This window comes from Anneissia japonica, unplaced genomic scaffold, assembly GCF_011630105.1.
Source record: "Anneissia japonica isolate Jap-2015-1 unplaced genomic scaffold, ASM1163010v1 scaffold287799_len804019_cov200, whole genome shotgun sequence".
Taxonomy (NCBI): Eukaryota; Metazoa; Echinodermata; class Crinoidea; order Comatulida; family Comatulidae; genus Anneissia; species Anneissia japonica.
This window is the reverse complement of record NW_022716884.1, coordinates 2,928-30,503: the sequence shown is the minus strand read 5'-3', so window position 1 is coordinate 30,503 and position 27,576 is coordinate 2,928. Positions and strand designations below refer to the sequence as shown.

Here is a 27,576-nt window from a genome sequence, read left to right as displayed (position 1 = left end):
TTGTACAAGTGTAACTACCAGGAAAAAGGGAGAAACAAATTATTTTAAAGATTGACTAAATATGTTCTTTACATTTTATTTCAATGTAATACGGTAACAACTAACACTTGAATTTTTTTCCAAAACAGCATTATAAAAAATAGCCGCCCGAAACAATTTAAACATATTAACGGCATTACAAAATAGCTGCCAATAACACAAACACAGTCAAAACCAGTTCGAATTTGGTCAAATGTCAAGGTGCAATGTATAAATCGTTTGGTTTCGATATAGACAAAAGTAGTTTAAAAGAGAAAAAATAGCTCGTTATAATATGACAGAAATATTATCGAAATTATTTGGAATTAATACATTGGTTATAATTTAAAATACGAAAATTAATTTTAAAATTATGTTGACATAGTTCACTCTGAATTATCTGATATAATAACATGCAAAACTGATATAGAATAAATATATTGTATATGTAAATGAGTTATTACCGTACATATTACCCTTACGTATGTCAATATTTGTCAAAAAAAGTATAAATTCTTTTCCGTTGTTCATGCACTATTGAGAATATTAAAATTGTATTAACGTTTAAAAATATTAAAACGTATGAAAATATTAAATGATTAAAATAGAACTCGGTATTACTCCGATGGACATGCCTTTGTTGTAAACTTTCTAAATGCAAGAGAATCAGTAGAGTGAATTTCACTGGGCTTTAGTGAATAATTCTAATTTTTATAAACTTCTTCTTGACTTTCTAATTCACTTTATTGGAAATATCCGCCTGTACGCACTCTTACACTCACTCTATTGCATACAGAGGCAAATAGATAGCCTGCATCACCAAATCATCATACTCAATATGCAGCTACTGTATTTCTTTGTGACACAGACGTATACGTCACTATTGTTTTAGATTATTATTTTTTTTTTGTAACGGTTGCCCTAGCAATCTTGAGTTTTCCATCATTTAAATACAGGTCTCCCTCTAATTAAATACCCCTCCAATTAAAGACCACCTCCATTTAAAGACCGTTTTTCTGTGGTCTCAAATTAACAAATGTCTTTTATATATTATTCTAAATAGAGACCAAAACTGCTAAAGACAACAGAAACGCCAGTCCCCAAAGTGGTCATTAGTTGGAGGGAGACCTGTATTTGCAAAGCAGCGCGTCTACATGTACATCGTTACGCAGTCGCAAACAGAAGACTCAATGTAAGTTTCCGCTTATCCCTGCCCCTCAGGATACTATTGCTAAAGAGTGAGAACTCAAAGAGGGTACACGTACTTGAACTTGTGTTTGTGGGACATGCGCCTATTCCTGATTATTAACTAAAATTTTTTGATTGGTCAGTTAAGTTTGATTGACACTTCCAAATTATCATGCATTTTTGTTACTGTATTCAGCCTGTTACTTCATTATTACAAAAAATAATAATGTCATGTTGTTATTTTTCGTGTACTTTACATTGGCATACTTCAATAACGAGTTTTAAATATTTACAGGCTCTCCAACTTTTTTAAGCTATATTTCTTATACAAAAGTTACAAAATACATTGCTATATAAAATCAATTAGAAAAATCTATTCACCCGTATAGTATCGTGGCATTAATTATTGCCAACCAGCTTTATGTTGTCACCATGCACGATAATAATCAACATATCATTGTCTATATTTACTAACATGTACACACATTTTAATATAAACGTAACAAAAATCTTGCATATTATAATTGTACTGTATAGCCGGTACGAGATAAATATAAATAATAAAAATGGTATTACAGTAAACAGGTCTAAGTTTTAGTGGATGCTCTTCATCGTCGCTGTTTCTACATTGATGCATGCAAAAGATATTATTATAAATTGTAATTGTAATAATAATGAAAAGGTATCGGCAAACATGAATAAAAGATCATATTGAAAGACAAGCAAAATCAGAGGCAGATTGAATGCCGCCCTCCCTCGTCTCATGGTCGAGATCTTATAAGATCGTTGCCGTGGAGGAACATTTTCCTCACCAAGTTCTCTAGGATTAATCCATCACAGCACCGTGAAGCGCCCTCAATTGTCAAACTGGCTCCGTTGAATCCCTCTCCATCATGTTGGAAATTTTTTTTAAAGATGATCGGTTTATCACGAGTAGCAAGTTAGATTGATTAAATAAGACTATTGATAGAAATACACACACCTAGGCCTTTATATATGTTGACCCAGGCAAAAGGTCTAGTGTCTTTCAACATGGGAAATTCTTCGTAAAGTCAAGTAGCAGTATCGTACCGCCTCATTAAAAGGGCATCCAGGTCGAGCAAATGAAAGTACAGTAATTTCATGGTCTGTAGTGCAGCGTATTTTGGAGCGTCTGATGCATTACTTAGTACCTACTTGTGGAATTATATTTCATCCTTGAGTCATTGAAACAAACTGATGCACACAATATATGAATGAGATTGTCTTAAGTAGGTGACAATTTTTGAATGACAAAACACTTTATTTAACAGGATGGCCGCCTTCAAATTATGCAGTTAATAAATATTTTTTCTCAGATTCGGAGTTCATAGTCACTAAGTTACGCATACGTCTAATAGACGAGATCATTCAGTTACGAGGACTTATCTTACAGTTGTTCGAATTTTGCCTTCAGATGATGTAGCATTTTATTTACAAAGAATGGGGGAAACACTACTATTAGATATAATGTCATCGTACAGGTAGTTTGGGTTCACTCTTCTGGTTTCGTCGTATCTTTTTTAATTTCTTCTGGCGACGCGTCTCCGTTGACTTTTTGTTCAGCAGCTGCCTCACCCTCTGTATCCTCAACAATGACCGGATTTCCATTCGGTATGGATGTTGATGGCGTTTCAGAGTCACTCCTCTTCTTTGTCTTGAAAAAATGGTGGCCAACCATAGCAGCACACATTCCTATTTCGCCACCCATTACTGCAGCAAGCACGACCTCTGCAAACGCTTCTCTACTGTTCTCTTCTGGGAGGTCAATGATTTGAAGACAAGCCTGTAGAAATAATATTAATTGTATGCAAAATTAAAGACAAAAACGTGGAGGTTATTTATGAAATTTATAACGTGCGCTTCGTTCAACCTGCGGCCAATCACATGAGAACGACAGTGGTGGATCGAGGAACTCAAAATAGAGGGGGCCCAGGCAGGGACTTTCACAGATGGAGGATTTAGACCACATCGGTCCCACCATAGTTGGGGCGGATGTAATACATTTTCTGATTAAAGCCCCTCTCTCCCACCTAGGTTTATTTCACCTAAGAGTCGTACGATTTCTACGAGTTAAAACTCGTGATCTTTGGAAAGGACCTATACGAGCTTATTACTTCTTAGCTACGAGTGAGGTACGACTTTATGGAGTTGGTTACGAGTTATGTACGAATTATGCCGAGCAGAGCACCGAGTTAACTACGAGATTATTACGAGCGTAACAAGTTTGTACCGAATTAGATACGAGTTAGGTACGAGCCAACTCGGTGCGCTCGTACTTACTCGTACTCTTTTTTGGTTGCTCGCATCAAACTCGTAGATGACAAAACCGCCGACGAGTATCCAGAGTAGTGTACGAGCTAGGTAGGAGTACCCCGGGTACTCTACGAGTTACCTACGAGTTCTTCGAGTTTACTACGAGTTATCTACTCGTGGCGATAATTTTGTTTTGAACATGTTCACAATTAGCGCCACGAGTTCAGAGCTGCTACGAGTAGGTAAGAGTCCTCTCCGAGCTTTCCGAATCGTCCTACGAGTTTTTGCCGAGTTTGCCGAGTCAGCAACTCGGCATTCTCTTGTAACTCGTATGCTGAAAAAACCCCTAGTGGGAGAGGGGCAAAGGCACTCTCAGACCTAAACATAATTTTAATTTTCCCTTTTTTCTCATTTTTTTTTTTTTTTTTAGTTGGGGGGGGGGGTTTGGGGGGGGGGGGGGGCTCCCACTTAAATCTGCCTCTGCATAATGTTTACGTTTTAAAGATGCGGTGCCGTTTTGAATATTGTTATTTGTTATTTATGTTAAAATATCATTCTTCTTTTATAAATGTTGTGTGGACAGATTATACCCAGAATCAATTATTAATTAGGGGCCTATATTATTATGTCCACACATAAGTTATCTTGTAAATCAAAGAAATAATTCTGACAACAGACAGTGCCTTGATCTATATATAAATATAAATGTCCCAAATGACGTAAAACAATGCACTTGATTTCAATTGTGAACGATGATTCACTTGTAATAAATTCGTCTTCAATATGAAAGTATATGGGTCGAGTAGGCCTACGCCGTTCTTGTCCGGTTCTAGCAAGTATCATCTAGTCGTTGGCTGAAACGTTGTTTCCTCGAAACATCACTTCGTGTATGAATAATAAAAATATGATAACTTATATAATAGGTCTAGCGTATTTTCAATTTAAACCGAAAATTGTTTTTATCAAAGAATTTCACCATTAAGAAGACACCACCATCGTTTCCTGGATCATGAACCAACTGTGCTATATATTTACACGATTAATTTAGTCTTTTTACATTAAATAATATTATTATAAGGTTCTTGTTGGTTACTAACTTGATTTCCTGGATCCACGTTCATTGGATGTCGGCTCGTGTACGCAAAATTGCGAGACTAACTCTTATAAACTAACAGCTGCCATCATACGTCGCGCCATGTATCAATATTTCAAACGGAAATAATAATAGCGCAAAGGCATAGCCACACCGACAGAATGTTTGAAGATAAATATTAATAAGATAATTAATTTATCATTAAAGATTTGATTTCAATTACAAGCCGGAATATTTTAAAATGTGTAGTCTAGATTTCAGATCTCTATATTATTAGAATTCAGACGCGACAAGCTTCAAATATCCTTATAGACGTTTTCTCAGTTTCTTAAAATTACATTTGAATCCGAACCTCTTACTCAATGTAATGACACAGTTGAGTTGAAGGCCGGGATAAACACTGCGAATCGATTGTATAATGGGACATTACATTTGCACGCGCGTATACCTTAATTCAAGTACATAAGCCGTCACAGTTAGGCCAGAAATTTGACTAATCGGTAATTCGGAAGTTTAAAGTTGGCGGTGTATACGAACGACTTATACACGCGAACTATAAATTGGCTTTCATCGTTTATTACCTGTTGGCTCGGCAACTTGGTTCCACCTCCAGTGGTTCCAACCATCAGTGATGGCAGCGTCACAATAACTCTGAGGTCACCATTTTTGGTAAGTTTCATGTCCGTGATCCCGACGTGTGATTCAACGACTGCGGCTGCGTCTAGTCCACTAGCAACCAATATGGCAGCGATGACTCTGGCCGACTGGTACGTTGATCCTTCGAGATGAATGTTTGAAGAAACTGTATGTGAGAAATGCCAGTATTTTGGCGCTTAAAAAGATAAGAAGCCCAAACTAAAACCAGCGTTAGTAAAGCAAAAAATACGGTATTAGTATAACGTAAACCAAAAGCATAATAATTTTTTAAAACATATTATACAATAGATATGTTACAAACTGAAAATCTGAGATTATAATTGTGAAAACTATGCAAAGTAATTTAAATTTCAACGAGCAACATAAAGCAAGTGCAAAATCATAAAAATAATGTTATGGAACTTCTTTGTTAATGTGCAGATTTGAGAAAGACGTCACCGTACTGCAATTCTGTAGGACTTATTAAGTGCTTAATCTCCAATATTATTAGGCACATTATTATTCATCTGAATTTCATGGACATTGCATATACCAAGACAACTCAGGCCCGTAGGGGGGGGGGGGTCGGAGGGGTCGGACGACCCCCCCCCCTCGGGCACATTATTATTCATCTGAATTTCATGGACATTGCATATACCAAGACAACTCAGGCCCGTAGGGGGGGGGGGGGTCGGAGGGGTCGGACGACCCCCCCCCTCGGCTGGGGTCACCCTTTTCCAGGCCAAATAGTTTTCTCATAGAGCTGCTAGACCTATAGCCTGTGGCCTGTGGATCTATCTCAGGCCAAACGAGCTGACAAGCATACTCAATGAGTAGATTTAATGCCAAAGACATCACCTAATTATGCCTTTTATTCATCTCGTACCCTTGTTGACTCATGCAGTGACACTGATATTAACTTTTAGTTCAGTCGAATGCTCTTGCCTATCTTGATTCTAGAGCGAATCATGGTCAAAATATCACCTCGTCCTGTGTATACACTTTTGAATCATGATAATTATATTCAGCATATGCAAGGGTGTCAGCCTTAACTTTTATATGCTAAAAACACCATCATTCACAGCCTCTAGATTTAAAAATTTTCTGGGTGAGGATGCCCCTGAAACCCCCCCCCCCCCCAGCAGCACATGCCATAGAGCATGTGACTACGGTACACATTGGGTCGCGGAGGCACCCGTATAAAAAGGTCACCTTTGGCTAAAAAAAGGCCCATCCCCCCTTGGAAGTCTGGCTACGGGCCTGCTACTGGCGCTTAAATTATATTCAATTGATACCTTTAGTGAACATTTTAATTTTCGGACTAATGCCAAAAACAATTTCAAAATCCTTGAACAACATTAAGGTACCCTGGGAAACATCAGTTTAAATTAATCAAGTATTTACCGCACTTAAGCTTTTTATTTAAAGAATAATGTGATTTCCCTAGATTTTTGTTTGCCATATCATTGTTAAAGGTAATTACGTCTAGATTTTAGATCATACATGTAAGTTTAAACATTTGTATTCGTAATACAAGACCTCACACTGAGTTCTGAAAGTTTGCTTAAGTTTGTTACTTTGTTCTGCATACTGAAGTGTTGAAATACGGACGCATCAGCACATCCTCCCTACCATATAAATAAAACACTGCATCTCAATCAACTGCAAATGTGACGAAGAGCTCTAAGATGTTTTCTACCTTTTTTATAAAATTAATGGATTTTTATTTTTATTAAAATAAATAAATTGCCTATTTGATCACAATATACTGTTTGTGATAACGCTAAGTAGACCATAAAAAAATAAAACATTCAGTCGCACATTTACAAACTCAATTAAGTTATTAACATGAAATGCTTTGCAATAATTCAGTTTTAGAAGAAATTAGAAAATTTACTGTTTATTATGATTAGCGACGAACATAGCTTTCTCTATAATCTAGAATTGAAAAAACTTAATGCCTTAAATACATAAATGTATTAATTGTATTTACTTAAAATATGCCCATTTATACAGCATACATTTTCACACAAGATGCAACAGTCTGTTTTTCAAATGTTTTTAAGGGTTGTGATGTTTGTACTGTTGATCATATCCTTTATAATTATATGATAATTTTCTTCAACATTGTCTGAAGACAGACAGCATATCTTAACTCGCGGCAAAATGAGTCAGATTATAGTATAGTTTTGTAGTGTACACTTTTTTTTTATTTTTTATAAGAACACATTTTATAAGAACACTGAGGCTGAAATTGCTTAAAAGTTAAGAACAAAATAAGAACAAATTGAGGCTGAGGTAAAATTTCAAATGAGGTTTATATTTTTAAAAACCAAAATATTATATCTGTACATTATGTGCAGTAGGTGTGACTGTAATACCCTCTATAATACAGTACAGTAGGTGTACCTATCTGACATTTGGGGCCATTTTTTGTGGGGTCACTTTCACCTACATTCCAGTACAGTGCATACTGCCGTACAATTAAATATTTTTTTGTTTAAAAGGTGTGTAAACTAAGAACAAAATAAGAACATTTTGAACCTGACATCAGCCAAAAAAAAAGAACACTGAGCCTGGGCAAAATTTTACTGGTTCTTATAAAAAGAAAAGTGTATATTATATTCTAATATATTAAAACAAAGTGGCAACAGTGGGTGACTTTACAATGATCTCTTTATGTCTATGACATAGATATGGTAATAATGAACTCTCATCTAACTCGATTACGTTATACGAAGCTGGAGGATTTGGTCGTTAGCAAGTTGAATGTGTTAGCATAGTCAGCGTATGAGTAATGTAATCAATTCACTATCTGAGAATATACCACAGGGGAATTATGAGGAAAGAAATACAAACAAAGAGAAAGTTTGAGAGACGTGTGATGTTGCAGATCATTTGCTAACTTTATAGAAGATACAGTGGAGACATAAAGATTAACGTAAGTCACGAATATAACACAACATTTTTAAAATAAAACTTCTATTGGCATTGTGTTAGATAACACATTACAGGTAGGCTCAACCATGTTTTGGTTAATTTATAATGTATTGATGTAAGCAACTAATCAGTCTGTCGGCTTAATGTGTGCTGGACACTCTACTAGCTGTCATTTTACATATTGATTTTTTTTTTCAAATAATCTAACTATTCAAAGCGCATGTTTGTGCAGTTTACAAATATTCAATTTAAGATATTGCGTTTTTGGTACCTGACGCATTTGTGACGTTTTAGGCTCTCCAACATAGCGTCGGTGACTTCGACAAAACGAGCCAATGAGCGATCCAGCTATTATAGTACAGAACAGTGGTAGACTGTGTTGTTGTTTAATTCTATTGTTGCTCCCTTTGCCTTTCAGCTAGAGGACTGAGATGCAAGTTACAATGATAATGCATCTTCTTTTGGATGTGAAGTTTAAGCCATTGTACCCGTGTGCAATTACATTTACATACCGGTAAGACCCCCAGTACACTTTTCAGAATGGAGCAGGGTATTGTCTCTCGATCCACGGTCCATACTACCACACCAGAGCCCACTGGAATTCACCAGGCGTTCGTGAGTTACAGTAAGCTGAAGGATTAATTTATGAAAGAAGACCAGGTCCTCAGCATACGCAAGTGCAACGATTATGCATCTACAGTTGAATTAAGATTTATTAAGTTATTAAAAGAGGCACTATCTACAGAGGCACATACCTGCAGTGTGTGAGATTAGTTGCCATGTTCTCGACTCTCTTGAAAAGGAAGCTAACTTCTCAGCTATACGTAATGATAAAGAAAGATAAATTCAACTTGATGGTTGTAAGACTTAAGCTCAAGGCAATAGGAGTGTCATACGTCAATGTATATAATAAATGTTGATGCATATATACAATTTAGGTCAATTGTAGAAATAGATCTAACCACATTAATATAATATATTTACACAGACACATATGACGAATAAATATCTATTTATAGACTACCGTATGTTCTCTGACTTCTATATAATCACAAATACGGCCTTCGGAATTCTTGAGTAAAATACTAATTTCAAACGCATAGTCCTCGATTTTTATAGAATGAAATTAGCGATCAATTAGTAGTTTTAATCTAATTTAGCCAAGAGTGTTACTTCTTACTTTTTGGATGGTCTCCAACACAATATTATTAATTAATAGCTGCCGGCAGAAATTCCTATTCTTAATGTAGGGTCAGCCAAAACTTTTACTTAAAGGGTGATTGAGAAAAAAAACCCACTCAAGTTTGGTCCGAGAGGGCGGTATACATAGCAAGAGGTAAGTATTATAATAAATAGATATCCATATCTTTTTCATTGAAATGAAATACTCTCTGGTCAATTCAATAATGCCATCTGATAGCCTTCCCTGCTCTGATGAACTAAGTACACAGATTATCCCTTAGAAATGAAACTTTGGATGATAAATTTCTCAATATTTCTCAACAGTAATAATATTACTGTTGGCCACTTATCGGTTCCGTTATATGGGCGTTATATTATGCATATATTTACTGTAGTTGCGATAAAATAGACGTAATAGTAAAACAATAAAAAATATATTACCTCATTATTGTGTATTTAATGCTTACTTACCAGATACATGAAACACCTCCTCAAGCTTCTCCTTGGGACAGACTACTTCACCAGTTACGTACACCCCACGCCCATCTAGCATCAGACTAGTCGCCGCCTGTCTGTTCCTAGCAAGACCAACGTCCAGATCCCAACTGCTCGGTTGAACAGGAGCTGTCTTAAGGATTTCTTCCATAGCTTCTTTGGTAGCATAGGTAGAGATGTTCTGTCCTACGGCGTCACCGGTGTCAAAATACCAACGGGAATACACGCTGTTGCCGTGTACAGAATGTTCCAGTTTGACTAGTGTGGCTTCTTCGACTACAGCGATGGCGTTAACTTTTATCGACTCAAAAGTGGCCGGTAATCCTAACCATTCATCGAACTTCACAGCTAGACGAAGGTTCTCAAACTGAAAGATCGGCGCACTCTGGACCTGTTTCTTCATAACTACAGATTCAATACCACCACACATATTTATCAGTTGACATCCTCTGTTACAGGTTCCGACCAAGGATGTTTCTGTCGTTGCCAACGGGACAGTGTAACTCCCGTTGGCATGACTGCCATTTACTTTTACCTGTACGGCACCAACTGGCACCTTCACAGTACCAATATAATTTTCGATGTTGCTTTTAAAGGTGTTAGAATCATCTTTTTCATTCAAAGCATCTAAGTTTACCTTACTAAGGACGGATTCTGTGATGTATTCCTTGCGAGTTTCGACCTCAGATGGTGTTTGTGTTTGCCTAAAAACAATAAAAGTAATAATTGCAACAGTTATTATTCTAATAATATACGGTAATAATTAGAAAGAAGAGTGTAGTGACTTCTGAGAGAGGAAGTACAAGGCAGAGGGGAGAACAAGAAACTTTAGAGAGGGGCTTTAAAGTTTGCAAAATTCGTGGTTCACTTAAAATATATCTGGACGCACACTGCGTGGAGTCGAGTGGCCGAGCGGTAAGGGCTAGCTACAGCCTTTAACATCGGCGCTGGTTCCAGCCGCTCCTCGCCCATGGTTCGATTGGTAGAACCAAGTATTCTCGGATAAGGACTTAAAAAGGAGGTCCAACCCATTGCATCTTTCGGAAGAGTAGGGGGTTACCCCGATGTTATGGTTCATTTCAGCCCCTGTCGTTGTGGAATGATGTGAACATGTATCTACCAAGAAGCGCCTCTTTACGGCTGCTAGGTAGTCACGGACCACGCCCATACGCAATTCAGCACAATGACGCTGCAAGTTATGGGTTATTCTCCTACCTTTACCTTTACCCCCTTTTAAAATGCAGACAAAAACAATTGACGTGGAATTTCCGGTGATATTGAGAAAACCCAGCAGCTACTCGGAAAACCCGGTTGTAAAGTCATGGTATCAGTATTGGAATTGTATACCAAAACACGTTTTCAATGTCCTTGTATTTGGTAACGTGTCGAGCAAGGCAATATAATAAGGTATCAGGAGACAAAAGCTTTAACACTAAGCCTGTTAAATTTTAATAAAATATCATATTAGTAATATTATAATAAAACGAAACAAAATTACGTAATACCGGTAAAAAATTCTGTTTGACTATGCCGTAAGCCTACTCTTTGTTCTGTAAACATGAAATAATAAAACACTAGCCTATCTGTGATTACTCTCGAGTTGTTAATTTTGTATACAAGAGAGGAAGTTATTATTCCCTCCAAACTTTAAACTAAACAAGAAAATGAGTCTTGTTTATTATGATGTAATAGCTTATATTTGCTAGTACACTGCTTGTTTACAACGTTGGCATTGGTACAAACAAATGAAAGCCTCGGCTTCCTTCGTATTCCCTGTTTCTTCTTCGTAAAGTACCGTACTATGGTTTGAATGAAACCACGGGGTTACATAGTACCAGTGGTCACGGGACGCTTAAGCACACTAGTTGCAGGGGCGGATCCAGAGATGTCCAAAAAGGGGGGGGGGGCGAAATTTGGGCCGATCGAGACAACAATGTCCTAGGGGGTCCGGGGGCATGCCCCCGCGAAATTTTTTTGTTCTAGGTTCTAGACGCCCGAAAATAACATTTGAGGCGTTGTGGGCTATCATTTTTTTCTTTTACTTTCTTTTTTCCTTTTTTTTTTCTTTTTTTTACCTTCCAAAAGCCCCCCCCCCTAAATCCGCCCCTGAGTTGGATCCAGGGGAAGAGCTCTGGTAGCATACTACTAGTATACAGTAGCAGTTGGTTCATGTTAACGGCCATGGTATTTATAATGGGTAAACAAAAACAAACATATCTATAACTTATAAAGTTTTGAGCTGAAACACTTTATTGCTTACCCAACGGATCGGCTACATGACACCGAACAAAACCACTACGTTCAGCCTATCTATAGCATCATACAAAATGCTAGATAAAGCGCTCTTTCGGATTTAAACCTAAGTTTCTACAATTCCACATGTGCGCGATGGTATCTAGTGGAGTATAAGTCTTGCTACCAACATGATAAGAATGGATCTTGGCCGGACCTTCAAGTTTAAGTGGCGCTCGGCATCCTCTCGTTAAGATTGTGACTTACAAAGCCGCAAGAAGAGACTGTGACAGGAAACATACATCTTTATATGCACGTGACTTTCGTACTATTTCATGATAATGTTGCACTATAGTTTCCTTCATACAGTAACCGAAATTTAGATTTTGTTATCACTAACTTCCTTCCCAAGACAGGTTAATTTTTAACTGACAGAACGAATTCAATATTTGGATGAAATGCCTAGACCTTGAAATATTGATAAGTCATCATACACACTGCCGTATGCCCACAGCATACGAACTGAATTTAACGATTCGGCGTTTCGAAGTTTGAGGCTGAGAAATATACCGTACCCATCCGGAGAACACTGTTAGTTACAGTCAACGACGGCTCCAGAAATTTGACGCCATGGGGTCCGACATGCTCGGCGGACGGTCGGAGCCAAGGGGCCGACTAGAGCCTCGACCCGGGTCCCGGATAAAAAAAAAATCCCTGATAGGATTCACAGGGAGAGGTTTTATGGCCCAAGTTGCTTTTTAGACCACAATTAGGAAATGTCCATCAAAATAACGTTATTTGGATGGGAAGTTATTATTATTAATTTTTTTATAGATCTGATGACCTCCGAAAAGACGGGGTCCAGGCCTGTCCGACGGGGTATTACCTTGCCCCCCCCCCCCAACCACACTGCTGGTGCCATTGACATGATGAATAGAAGACATGTGTGAAAAGTTTCGGGCTTCATTTTCTAGTCGAGAAAACCTAACCTTATTAAAGCATAATGTTCCGTAATAATAATCACCAATAAAATGCCTTCCTTCCGCCGGCGATCTCCCCCTGTTTCAAGTGTCATAACTTGTTTAGCATATCATTTTGCAAACTGCAATCAGTTTTTATATATTATATAAAAACTGATTACACTATACGAAATGATAGGCCTAATAATCTGCATTGAGTCATTATGACGTTCCGTGGTTTAAGTATGCTTTAATCCTCAAGTGTTGTGGGCAGAATTTCTCCTCAAAAATTTAAAAGTCGCTTTAACTCAAAAGGGACACGGTAGTAAACCAATATAATGCGCATTCAGTGACAGTCACAAAGCTGTCAAAACCATCGATAATCAACATAAACATAATTAAATTACTCGAATTTTTTCACAAGCTTTTAATACACTGTATTATTTCGGATTTCTATTACTGTCATACTCGGAATTCCTTAGCGTTATTTACAAGGTCAAACCACTGTCATATAGTAAAGAACCTGGTATTGTAACACCAACGCTATGATCGCCTACATAATTCTATAGTACAGTAATGAAGGGTTATTTTACGCCTCCTTGACGAAGCTGGGCCGATTTCAAACTCATTTATATCTTTACTCGAAATTGCATCTGTCGAGAAGCATTTTAATTTTGAAGTGCCAATAGGCCTAATTGCAGGTTTTTATATTGCGTTTATAGCCATATAATCTGTTCCTCCACACACACCCCATAACATTAGTTGCTGAATTGTATACGAAAAACACTATTGTCAAGAAGGAATATGATATGCTGTATAGTGCTAAACCACGGTTCATTAAAACTACCGGTACACCAATGTAGGTCTACATAACAAAACTACACTACCTCAAGTCCGGGCTCAAGTCCCATTTTAGTTGATTTTAATTGTTGGGGGTAAATTTTGGTCTTACAATTGGAAAGGACCTATAGGAGCTTATTGCGTGTTTGCTACGAATGAGGGACGACCTTATGGAGTTGGTTATGAGTTATGTACCAATTATGCCGAGCAGAGCACCGAGTTAACTACGAGATTATTACGAGCGTAACAAGTTTGTACCGAATTAGATACTAGTTAGGTACGAGCCAACTCGGTGCGCACGTACTACTCATACTCGTACGTTTAGGGGTGCTCGCATCAAACTCGTAGATGACAAAGGGGCCGCCGACGAGTATCCAGAGTAGTGTACGAGCTAGATACCCTATCTACGAGCTACCTTACGTTTACAACGAGTTAACTCGTGGCGCTTATTTTACTTTTTATGTTCAAAATTAGCGCCACGAGTTCAGAGCTGCTACGAGAAGGTAAGAGTTCTCCCCGAGCTTTCCGAATCGTCCTACGAGTTTCTGCCGAGTTAGCAACTCGGCAAACTCGTGTAACGCGTATGCTGAAAAAACCCCTAGTGGGAGAGGGGTTAACACAATGCATGTCAGGGGCTCGGTCTGGGTTGTAAATTTACGCAGTGGAATAGAAAGTGAGAACGAATCTCCTTCGCCACCTGTTGATGGGCCCCATGAAGAAACACTCAGCGGAGAAGACCACTAAGGAGGCCTATGCATTCCGCGATCACACCGAGTAAAAATTTTAATGGAAAGCTCGGATTGAGAAATGGGGGTCATGAACTCCGGCTGGATATATCAAACATGCTAAAAATCGGCTTCCCAGTTAAAAAGTGTACATGGTTTGGTTAACTACCGTACTTGACGGGGAGTAACGGCAATTATTGCATATTGAGTGACAGATAACAGATGTTTTCGCAGGATCTGTCGTATCTCATTCACAAAATAATGAAATAAATTACACATACTTTAGCTCCAATATTAAGTATTTTAAGAACCACTCAGTATTCTATTTTGAAATACACAATAGCATTAGACACAGTGAGAGACGTAATGAAAAGTAGTGAATCTCTTTGGGACACATTTATAAAATAGATATTAAACTCCCTGATTTAAACTAAAATACAGTATGCCAAGACATAGACAAGTACAGTATTGAGGCATAAGGTAACCAAGCTAAAAAAAATAGCCAGTAAAAGCACAGTAAAACATAAAAATTAAGCTCACTATGGAACACACAGGGAAAGTACATGCCTAATCATAATTGCAAAGGATAATGCCTAATCACAACTACAGGCCTCTATTTTTTCTAGAGTTTTATATTTATCTAACGCAGGGATACTGCAGTTGAAAAACCACACCTTACTCCTGTCGATGAACTAAAGTAAGCCTTATAGCATGCAGTACCTTATCACAATTGACCTAAATTTCCCACGGCAAAACTTTGGAATTTCGACAAAGATTCCCAGAGCTACAGGTGATAATAAATATCCTAAGGTATACACACATTAATCGGGTCGGGAAGGAGGCTTGTGCAGGGCAACCACGAAAATACCCCTGTGCAAATTCTGAGTAGGCCTACTTGTAGGCCTTAATATTAGCGAATCAGCGTCCGGGTACACACAGCGCGCGCAGTACGGTACGCAGTGAACCCAATATGATTTATAATTTTTACGAATTTCTTTTCTAAAGTTCGTCATTTAATTTGATAACATCTAAGTTTTTGCGACTCATCAGGAATTCTTCGTTAATAATAGGTCATTGCTCCGTATAATTGTGGTCACGTGATTTGATCCCTTGGCGATTGATACTCTACAAAATAATGCATAGTAACCTACATTGCAAAATTTAATCTGATATCATATTCACACTTTCTGTCTTTGTCTCAAATTTATAATTGAGGAAAATTACTAGAAATCAAAGAGTTTCCGTGCAGTATTAAATCAGAAGATATCGTGTACACAAGATGCGGTGAGGTCATAAGAGGTGATGAACATAGATTTTCGATAAAACAAATTGTCTTGCCATTATTTTATATACAGATACGTCAGTCGGTTGCCATTGAGAAACAACAGAAAACCTCTGTTTTTGATTTTGAGGGAAGCATCGTCAAGGGTCAACCAAACAGTACGGTTTCAATGAAAGTCATTGAAAAATTATATAAAAATACTATAACACTGTGGCGCCAAAAGGCCGACGTTTACGGGGCAAGTGCCCCGGGGCGCGGCGCCGGGAGGGCTCCGGGATGTTAGGTAAAACAAAAATAAAATAAATAAATAAAAATGATTAAACGTATACATACATCCAGTATCATTCATGTGTTTTTCCCACGAGACGTAAATGTATATGTAAATAAAGCTGATCGTTTATCGATTAAAGGTCGTAAAGAACAGCTTCTAATTATTTTTCATGAATACTTTCATACTTTCTTCTACTACTTAAGAGATGTTTACAATGTACCCTCCAACCCTAAATTTTTCAAAATGAAAAAAAAAAAGAAATTCTACTCAAATTCTAAGAAGAGTGCCATTTACTTCCGTCCAGAGGTGCCATAATCATAAATTTTCTTACCTCAGCCCCAACTAAAGTATGGTGGGGCTGATGTAGATCCTCCGTCTGTGGAAGTCCTTGCCTGGGCTCTATTTCAAATTCCTGGATCTAACCTATGATATGCTATGAATCTTTTCAGCTCTACTTTTCAATAAAAGGAAGGATATCTTTTATCTTTCATGCTCCCATACTTCATGACCTGGTGAAATTAAGCATTCTATAGGCCTAAGCCTAATCGATTAAACTTCCTCGAATCCGTTAAAGGCCGTATACGTAGCTTCCGGGAACATCATCCCCGGCCCCACAGTGGATCTGCCCATCGATCCCACTGGGGCTCTAGGCAGCCCCAGACCACAGCAAAGCTGCAGGGGCCCACGTCTGCCCTGCTATAACACATGGTGGATCAATAACAAGCATTCACTTGGAGCCGAGACGTAATAAAATAGGCCTATGAATTATTGGTTTTTTCCCTGCAAATTGTAAGGATGTGATTTTTACGGATCACGATCTAATCGTTTTTGATGATCACGTATTGTTTCACGTTAGATTAATGTTAACAGGATGTACTCTTCTGAAACTTAAGCATAAGAGTACAGATGAACTTGTCTTACAATGCCACCTTGATAATAGGTTTTTTAAGAATCTTTTTCGCATTTTTGTATTGAACTGGCTTTGTTATGGGAAAATTCCAGTCGAAGAGCACAGTTTCTTGCTCGTGACATGATTATGTTTCCTCATAAAACGGAAATGTTATGATACGTTCATGTGGGTCATGTTGTGAGGTACCGATATAACGATACAATAGGCCATACGTCAATCCAACCATAAATTGTCCAATGTGTGGTATTCAATTATAACTGTACTGTATTATTACCATTATTTCAGGCCTATTATCTATCGGAAAGTAGGCCTATGTTTCTTTTCACTCATGCCCTTGCAGGGATACAATATGTAACGAAATTTATCTGTGCGAAGTTGCGTAATAGAAAGCAAGTCGTACGATAATATCGGCTTTCACTCCTGTCTCTTATACACATCTTCATTCATGTGTTTTTCCCACGAGACGTAAATGTATATGTAAATAAAGCTGATCGTTTATCGATGAAAGTTCGTACTGAACAGCTTCTAATTATTTTTCATGAATACTTTCATGACTTCTACTACTTAAGAGATGTTTACAATGTACCCTCCAACCCTAAATTTTTCAAAATGAAAAAAAAAAAAGAAATTCTACCCAAATTCTAAGAAGAGTGCCATTTACTTCCGTCCAGAGGTGCCATAATCATAAATTTTCTTACCTCAGCCCCAACTAAAGTATGGTGGGGCTGATGTACACCCTCCGTCTGTGAAAGTCCTTGCCTGGGCTCTATTTCAAATTCCTGGATCCACCACTGTAACCTTTGATATGCTATGAATCTTTTCAGCTCTACTTTTCAATAAAAGGAAGGATATCTTTTACCTTTCATGCTTCCATACTTCTTTTTTCATGACCTGGTGAAATTAAGCATTCTATAAGCCTAATCGATTAAACTTCCTCTAATCCGTTAAAAGGCCTTATACGTAGCTTCCGGGAACATCATCCCCGGCCCCACAGTGGATCTGCCCATCGATCCCACTGGGGCTCTAGGCAACCCCAGACCACAGCAAAGCTGCACGGGGCCCAAGTCTGCCCTGCTATAACACATGGTGGATCAATAACAAGCATTCACTTGGAGCCGAGACGTAATAAAATAGGCCTATGAATTATTGGTTTTTTCCCTGCAAACTGTAAGGATGTGATTTTTACGGATCACGATCTAATCGTTTTTGATGATCACGTATTGTTTCACGTTAGATTAATGTTAACAGGATGTACTCTTCTGAAACTTAAGCATAAGATTGTCGGTCTATAGACAAACGTTTCCTTGCCAAACTATTTCTTAAAGATATAATATATGTTGTAGAAACTTGAACTACCGTATAACATTCTATATTTGAACTGCTTAGATTTATGTGAGTTATTAGCTTTAATTCCCACTAATTAACAGACGCATACGGAACATAGGCCTAATACTTGCTATGTGCATATAGACCACTTTATGAAATAAGATATCAGTAAATAATGGTCTCGATCTTGTTGCGGTGCAAGTGGGGGTTTGGATGAAATTTCTTAACCAGGTCGTCTGATGCCAAAGCGAGGTCGTCGGACTAAAATGGGGGGGGGTCAGACTAAAATGGGGGGGGGGGGTTTCCCATCCAAAGTTATTGCGACTGCCAATCACTAATACTGTAGTCTAAAAGCACTATTTTGGGCCAATCTAAACCATCTCCCCTTGAACCCCACCAAGGTATTTGACTCTCGGAACCTGATAAAGGCTTTATATAGGTGGCCCCTGGCTTGTGACCATCTGTTGGAAAATTCCTGGAGTCACCACCGCTCGGCCTGTGTCTCATATTATTAGAATTTGGAAATGTGTTTAATCGTTTAATATAAGCTGTTGGATGTTCAATCTAATTGTTGTGGGTTTTTCCAGATTTTAGCCTACAGGAAATCTTCAAAGTGGATAGACTTGGCTGTATTCGACTGGTAAAATGCGACTAGTACTTTTTACGGCGAGAATGCCCGAAATAAGTGGACGCTGTTGTATAGTGAATATCATGATTTTAATTTAATTTACACGTACTGATTGCCACAAATGTGCAAAATTTTTCCCGAAATATAATTTACCCATTTTAGAAAATAATAGTATTTCTATCTACAGAGTTATCAGAGTACAGATGAGCTTGTCTTACAATGCCGCCTTGATAATAGGTTTTTTAAGAATCTTTTTCGCATTTTTGTATTGAACTGGCTTTGTTATGGGAAAATTCCAGTCGAAGAGCACAGTTTCTTGCTCGTGACATGATTATGTTTCCTCATAAAACGGAAATGTTATGATACGTTCATGTGGGTCATGTTGTGAGGTACCGATATAACGATACAATAGGCCATACGTCAATCCAACCATAAATTGTCCAATGTGTGGTATTCAATTATAACTGTACTGTATTATTACCATTATTTCAGGCCTATTATCTATCGGAAAGTAGGCCTATGTTTCTTTTCACTCATGCCCTTGCAGGGATACAATATGTAACGAAATTTATCTGTGCGAAGTTGCGTAATAGAAAGCAAGTCGTACGATAATATCGGCTTTCACTCTACGCCAGGAGGGGCGCACTACGTTCCAACATCCCACGCGTAGCAGCATGAACCTAAAATACGCGCTAAGAGAGCCTGTAGTAAATGACTAAGCGATAGTCTTGTAAAGTTGCTGTTAGAAATGATAGAGAATTAATTTAATTAATACAATGACCCATTTGGAATTCATATCAAGTTGGACGTTTTCATGACATGGTAAGAATCAGATAAGGAGCTCGACAAACGATAGCGGAAACTGCTGCATTGGCAATACGCCATTTCCTTCACATAGCATAATTATGAGTTCGCACAACTTCACAAGCAAACCATAAATACACAAAACAAAGATATAAAGTACATCAACTATAAATGTCATACCTCCTAGGCTAGAGAAAATGAACTTTTCGCTGAAGGGCTTGATACGACTATAACATCTTTTTAACATTCGAGCACTGTTATTATTATTATAATTATTATATAATATATATATACATATGTATATATATATATATATATATATATATATATATAGATAAATAGTAATAAATGTGCTCGAATAGGAACATGTTGTAATAATCGTATCAAGCATTAGCTCATCAACGAAAAGTTTCTTTATATCAGTTGTATGCAAAAAATGTATACAACTGATACAACTGCAACCCCTCGCTATCAAGGCGAGTAACATACCCAGTAGACCACGGAGAGATATAGGATACACTTGCAGATCTAACACCCAGACAGATTTATACAAAAATTTACATAATCATATCAAACTTAACTCTATATTATGAAATCCCACTTTTTTTCCGAATGAAGAAATTAATTAATTTCTTTACAGGCCAACAAAATTTAATACCTAATTCTATAGGATAGTCCTATATATACGCAAGGACTGTCAAGATACACAAATATAATCGCCACTGAAATGTGGATAATTAAGACAAATCTATAAATGGAAACAGAAATTGAATCTATGAAAAAAAAGTTATCGAAGGCGTCTATGGCGGAACTCGAATCCTTATGATTGTAATTAACGGGAACATCCGTGGGTATGCATTTAGCTAGTACTTTTGATTCAGAAAAAAAATATTGTGCTTGTTTTGATATAGGGTACTGTATTTGCTAATAATACCAAACAAACATTAATAGACATTGCATCATCAATATGATGAAAATCCCTAAATCACAACTGTTGCTCTCTATCACACACTCGCGCAAAGCTACAAGGCCTACAGCTACTTTTCTTTCGTCGTTGTTTCAGCTGATAACTAAAAATAAATAATACTAGGCCTATTAATTATTATTACTAAATAAGAATGATGTTTTGCCCTATCTCCTTAAAGTCAGGCTCCGGAGGAAAAACATTTTTTGATATTTTGTAGAACTGATTTTGGCCTACAGCTACTTTTCTTTCGTCGTTGTTTCAGCTGATAACTAAAAATAAATAATACTAGGCCTATTAATTATTATTATTAAATAGGAATGATGTTTTGCCCTATCTCCTTAAAGCATACACCACTATTTAATTATCATACAAAAAAAAATCAACAGGATATCGTAATCAATCCATGTCATCACATTCTTTACACCACAACGAGGGTTTTCAAACATTTTTCAATACAACGTCTTGTTTCTCTTCAAATTTACATTGCTCATTCGTTAGTATTCTTGTAATTAAAAAAAACATAATTTAAAATTTGAGAGGTGGCTCCAGAAATTTGCTGATAAGAGTGTCTGACATATCCAACAGGGGGTTTCGAACAAAGAGGTCGACTCAGAGTCTTGATCACGATCTCGGAATAAAAATCGCTGGTGGTAGGTTTCTCCGAGAGTTTTTATGGCTTAATATATGACCCAAATTGTGTTTTCGACTATAATATTAGGGATTTAGTAATCAAAATAACGTTATTTAGATAGGTAAATTACTATTAATATTATTAATCCGACAATTACCTCGTCGTGGCGACGGACGACGAGAATTCAGGCCTGTAACGGGAGAGAAAATGCCCTCCCTGGCTTCCCGATGGCCCCATCGTTGGCGTGAAGTGCTAACTACAAGTCCAATTATGGAGTGATGCCCAAATTACATGTAATGTATAGGCCTATATTTACGAGGAAAAGAATACTCAAACGTTTGCCATTGATCCACCTCACACCCAACTTGCTCTACTTGGCAGCAGACGGTAAAGGAATGACGAATTTACGATTTGAACAAAACCTTTAAGTTTTGGTATTACTACCGACGAGACTGTTTAGGTATATTACCTGATACTTGTAGGCCTATATTGATACGATACTCTACTTATGTGCTGATTTTAAACAACAGTAGGCCTACTACATAAATGAGGTCAAGGGTGATGGGTAAGCAATCTGTATGGGAAAAATGCAAAAAGATTGCAACATGGTGTAAAACAACCAGGCCTATTCTTGTTTCTCTCTACAGCAACTAGGCCCCAGGCCCAGGCATAAAAGTATGTTGGCTTATAAAATAAGTCCAATAACGAAAGTAGTTGTACAGTATTGCAAAACAAATACCAAATTATTTCTGGTAATGCGGTACCGCAACAACAAAACTGTCACATCCATATAAAGTTGAAGGTCACGTAAAACACCACACATACTTCGACAACAAAACAAAATCAGGACGTTGGTGGGAAAGGGTTGAGGTTTCTATCAATGAATGAATATCTTCGAATTTTCTGTATTATTAAAGGCCTAATTTTAGTTTGCCTCCAGGTAATGCGTTCGGTCGTTAATCAGATTTCAGATTCGCTTACGACGAGGTGCCAAATTTATACGAGACAGCAGCTAACTCAATCGGCTAAACTGGTGGTACCACTGTTTCTGTGCGCTGAAAGTGGAAATTTTTACAACCTTGATCCCCCGATTCAATTCCATTCGGTTGTGGCTGAAATGTTTCAATATTAGCACAGTGTATCTTTCGCATGAGACGTCCAACCGTCGGTCCCATATTCTATACAATATGGTCCACCTCCACGTGCACGCAAAAGACCACAGTACACTCTTCAGAAAAGAGGGGATTGTGTAATTATAAATAGAAGATAGAATTGGCAACTAGACAATGGATGAACTTGATAGCATCCAGATTCAACACGATTTAAAAGGGCATTTATCATCATTCCGACGTATTTCATACGCTAAAACATCAAAAAGCAAATGTATTGCAAATGAGTTCCAGTCTAGTACTTAGGTAAACTATTATTAGTATTACTGCAGAGTATAAATAAAGTCAAAAAGTATCTATTTAATTTGATTTCATATAAAGTCAATACTTTTTACCTGAATGCAACCAGGACCTTTAACAGATAAAATCCCCGATGCAACGTACCAACTTCGGATTCAAATTAATATTATAACATTAGACTACTTTCTGAAACAAGAGATCAAAGAACTGGCCTAATTACTTGTTGACTTACGTCTCTGCAAGAGAGGTCATGCTTCCCTTATGCTTATCTTTATCCTTTTTCTTCTTCGGTCGTAACTTCTTGATAAACTTTGTCGACGGCATGTTGCCAGAAATGAACGAAAATGCAGCAAAACTTCGACGAAATTTATAAGGCTAACCCTTTTTCCAGAAGTTCCAATGACTAAGCAGCTGTATTTAACTAAAGTAAGCTAGAGAATAGTGCTTTTTAAACTTTTTAAACGGTATGTGTGTGCCTACAAACTCAAACACAACAACCATTATGCGTCACACCCCTGAATGAAAGTTTAACAAGAATACAACTGTTTATGAATTACGGCTATGACCACGCACCAATGCTTAACGTTTGAGACGAGTTCATTATTTGTGGGGGAGTTCAAATAGGTAAACCAAACATACGGGTTGGATTACCACAAAGTTTATAACGGAAGTTAAGGTTGTTTTCCACGATGGTATTTTTAGTTCAAAATACTTATTACTACAGATAATAACCTTTACCGATATAAGCTGTTGTGAGACAGTTTACTGTATCTTGTCTCTAGTTGCCCAAAATTATGGGTAGGCCTACCTGTTCAACAACTTATAAATAAAATGAAGTTATATCCGTTTTTAAATAACTTTAAAATTCATTTTAAAAGTTAATTGTATCCTTTTGTAATGACCATATTCGCTTGTTTTTCCATTTTTGCCATTTTTTTGTTAATTAATTTTAAAACGTATTTTTATGTATTTTATGAGCTGTAAATTAGTTCGAAACTTTAGTAACTTTTACATTTTAAATGAAATGTTGTCACACAGTGATGATAATAATAATAATTTTATTATTATTATATAGGCCTACCCGTGGAGGCGATGTCGCCACTCTTGCACTTTCTTGGTCTGGCGCTCTCGCACATGGCAACATCCGATGAGATGAGTTTGAAAATTGAATAAAAATAGAAAAAATAAAGTTTCTTCACATTTTATTTTTGTTGTCAATTCCTAAATATGTCATATGTGATTTTCATCCATGTAGCTTTCATATTTTAATAAAGGAAGTAATGTTATTATGAGGTCTGGTATCACGCTATGCTAATACCAATGATGAATTGTTTAATCATAATTCTATTTTCTCTATGGTTTAATTACATTAACTTATTAACTTACCGCTAAATTTTTAAAGCCGTATTCGTTGTTTGTAATTATTAGTATTAGTATTTTAGTCGTTATTACCGCATTATTATTATTATTATTATTATTATTATTATTATTATTATTATTATTATTATTATTATTATTATTATTATTATTATTATTATTATTATTATTATTATTAGCAGTTTACTATTTTTCTTTTATACCACTAGACATGTTATTTTATAAAACTAAGTTTATTTACTCTGGTATGATTGATATTCCACAATCAAGTAATACATAATCCAGGGTGATTTACAATTAGAGCTTTTATGGTATCGCATTCGCCGGACTGGCTGAATAGATTTATGACGTCACGGTATATTGTAATACAGTAGTGCCGTACGCTGTGATAGGACTTATTTAACTTAAAATGTTTATAAATATAAGGAAGCAAACGTTTAATTATACGAATATTCCAAGGAATATTTAGTCTAAGTAAAGTATATTGAAGTGACGGAACATTAGCGTGTTTCAATATGTTTAAATACGATACTCAATTACTATTACTATAGCATTGTTATTAATTTGTGTTATGATTTTATGATATTGAAACGATATTAAATATGAATATGATTATGATCACCCGTTAATTTTGATTGTACCATGAAATGGAATACAATATTGTTAATGTATTATTTTGTGCTAAGTGTTATACATGCATATATTCTCTTTTTAGATTCTAGATTGATGATTGAATAAATTTCCCGAGTAAATATAAATTTATATGGAGACCATATTCGCCCCTGCACCATTTCAAAATAATGTTGAGCGACGCCTGACCACACCTACTTTGCTCTCGTCGGTGACATCAGCCACCTCGTCGGGGACCTCGAACCCCTGGAACCCCCTCCCACTTCGAGCAAATCATGGCACCACCCCTGCCGACGGATGGTGTCCCCGATTTCCCTGATGAGGGCAGGGTCAGCTCAGGATCCAGAGTGCAGGGAATTATGTTCAGCTCCCCAACCGGGTGGGGGGAAGTATAATGTCCTGACGCCCGCCTTCCCACTGGCCCAACCACTGACTAACTTTCATTGAAAAAATTGAAAAATGGTACCATAGTTCGTTATGGTTTAATCAACCTTTTCTCAATCCAGACCGAAATAGTCACCAAACCTGTTGGGTAAAACATCAAAATATACCGGCGGTGGCAGTTTTCCCACACAATAAACAAATCGACTCCATCTTATTCTTTAAAAAAAATAATTACTGTAAATGCTTTTAAGTAACACTGTCTCTGAATTACAAACACATGTAACTTTTCACGATTATATTATTGCTAGCGTTGAGTCTACTAAATTTCTAGGCATGCACATTGTGATGGATTTGCGCATGGAACACTCACACCCAAAACCTATACTGTATTGTAAGAAATGTCGGTCCATACGCAAGTTAAAAACATCTGTTCCAGGTAATATTTTAGGATTTATTTATGATTATTTATACCATATTTAAATTATGGTCTTCTTGTTTGGATGACGGTGTCTCAAGAATATCTCAAAAAAATTCAAAAAGCGGGCTGTTAAATGTATCCCAATAAGCGCACTCAACATCATACATAAATCATTTTCAAAACCACACATTGCATAAGCATAGGACTTGTGTTTGTTATGTAATCGTACCCAGAAACCAAAATGCTACGTCACAATAGGCCAGCAGCCTATAATCATATCAGATTCAGAATTATAATGACAGCATATTGATGTTTAATACGTGTTCCTCATTGACTTAATTCATACGCTTTTACACTGGAGTCTTGAAATGATAGGAGGTGGTGGTGGGCTGATTGGGAACGAAGATGGAGTGGGTGGGGGCGGGCAGGGGTTTGATGAGTAAGTGAGGGGACGCTAGGTCACAAAATAGGGATATGAGGTGATTTTTAACTACTGAACGTGATTATATTTCTTTGAGCTGTTTTCCCCCCGGGTATACCCCTAAAATACGTGCTTTAAGCTATAGAGATAGTAACAACATGGCGCATAAAGACGACCAGTCCTATGACCCTCGTCAAAGTAAACTATAGTAATAAATTTTTGGATAATAAATTATATTTATTAACAATAGTTATTCATCTTTACTCTAGTGCTCACCCACTTTTATTTCGCTCTGTTCACACCATCCTCCCTCACACACAAGAATAGACGAAACACCAAAAAAAAACCCAGCAAAAATTATAGGAAGCTTAATCAAATTCCCTCATTCAGGAAAAGAAACATTTTCCTATAGTTTGATACCTCCTGTCATAGACTCATGAATTCATTCTTATTGTCGATACTTTTAAGCTAATTGATTCCGTTTCCATAGTGTACGAGAATTTAGTTTAATACCGTAATATAAATGCTGAGTTTATCATCCCATGTTTCTTAATTTAAAATGGAATATAGACATAGGCCTATGATATGTTTATGATATGCAATCAATGGTGGCGCAGGATTTGCCAGACGGAAGGGGGGGGGGAGGCCTGAGGTTCCCGACCGGGGTGCCGATGTCCCCGACGAAAAAAAGTGGGCGCGGCCGCCCAAAATCTCACGAAAGTGTTCCAGGGGGCAAGCCTCCGAAAAATATTTGAATTTACGGGTTTCAAAGGCTTATTTAATCGATTTTGGAGTCTACTAAGGCCTATGTAGAAAATACCATACATAGGCCTATGAATGTTTTTCTCCACGACGAATTGTGTTTTTTTCCCCGACGGGGGCCCTGGCCCCCGGCCCCCGCTGGCTCCACCCCTGTATACAATTATTGCAAAGTTTGCAATAAATCCATACGATATGGGGCTGATCCAGGAGTTTTCATTGGTGGTGAACTACCAACATTTTAAAACGGTTTGAATCCACCCTTAGGCCTACCTCTATTATGTAATAGTAATAAAAACATGCATGTGGTTATGGTTTTTAAGTATGTTTTTATAATGTATTTGCTATTTCTGATGTTTTTATATTTACTTGTTTATCTGTATTTTTATTTTTTTAATCACGATGTTGTGTGTTTTTGTGTTGTTTTAGATTGATAAGATACCGTATTTGATTTTTTTTATGTTTGTATTTTAGATATTCGGCAAATTTAATTTCGAAATGTGAAGTTTGGTGATGTTAGGATTTTCCTAAAATTTGTCTATAGGCCTAATCCATTTTCGGTCTAAGGAAAGTATTTTAAGTTTTCACACATTACGTTTTTTAAAAAAATTTTTTTTAAGTTCTACATTTATTCAGAAATTGCACAACAAATTACATATTACAAATTGCTAACATACTGTAGGCATCAAAAGAAGCGGTGGCTTGTCAGTTTGAATAGCAAACATACAAAAACAAGCAGAATTAAGATTTTTAAATTTGGGGTCGCCCACAATCTAC

The 27,576-nt window shown here is 37.0% G+C and overlaps 1 protein-coding gene across 3 annotated transcripts; it reads right to left on the bottom strand.

Moving 5' to 3' along the window:
• Positions 1–42: 42 nt before the first annotated feature.
• On the bottom strand, positions 43–23,336 carry LOC117110030 (3-hydroxy-3-methylglutaryl-coenzyme A reductase 1-like). Of its 3 annotated transcripts, none has more exons than XM_033252593.1 (5): positions 23,043–23,336; positions 9,803–10,530; positions 8,905–8,967; positions 5,155–5,405; positions 43–3,010 (listed from the first exon to the last, which is right to left on the bottom strand). In XM_033252593.1, the coding sequence occupies exons 1-5, from the start codon at positions 23,132–23,134 to the stop codon at positions 2,720–2,722; spliced, it is 1,425 nt and encodes a 474-aa protein (XP_033108484.1). In that variant the 5' UTR covers positions 23,135–23,336; the 3' UTR covers positions 43–2,719. The 3 variants fall into 3 exon arrangements, with proteins under 3 accessions (XP_033108484.1, XP_033108485.1, XP_033108486.1); XM_033252594.1 differs by having other exon boundaries at positions 5,155–5,375; XM_033252595.1 differs by having other exon boundaries at positions 5,155–5,351.
• Between the last annotated feature and the right edge of the window lie 4,240 nt (positions 23,337–27,576).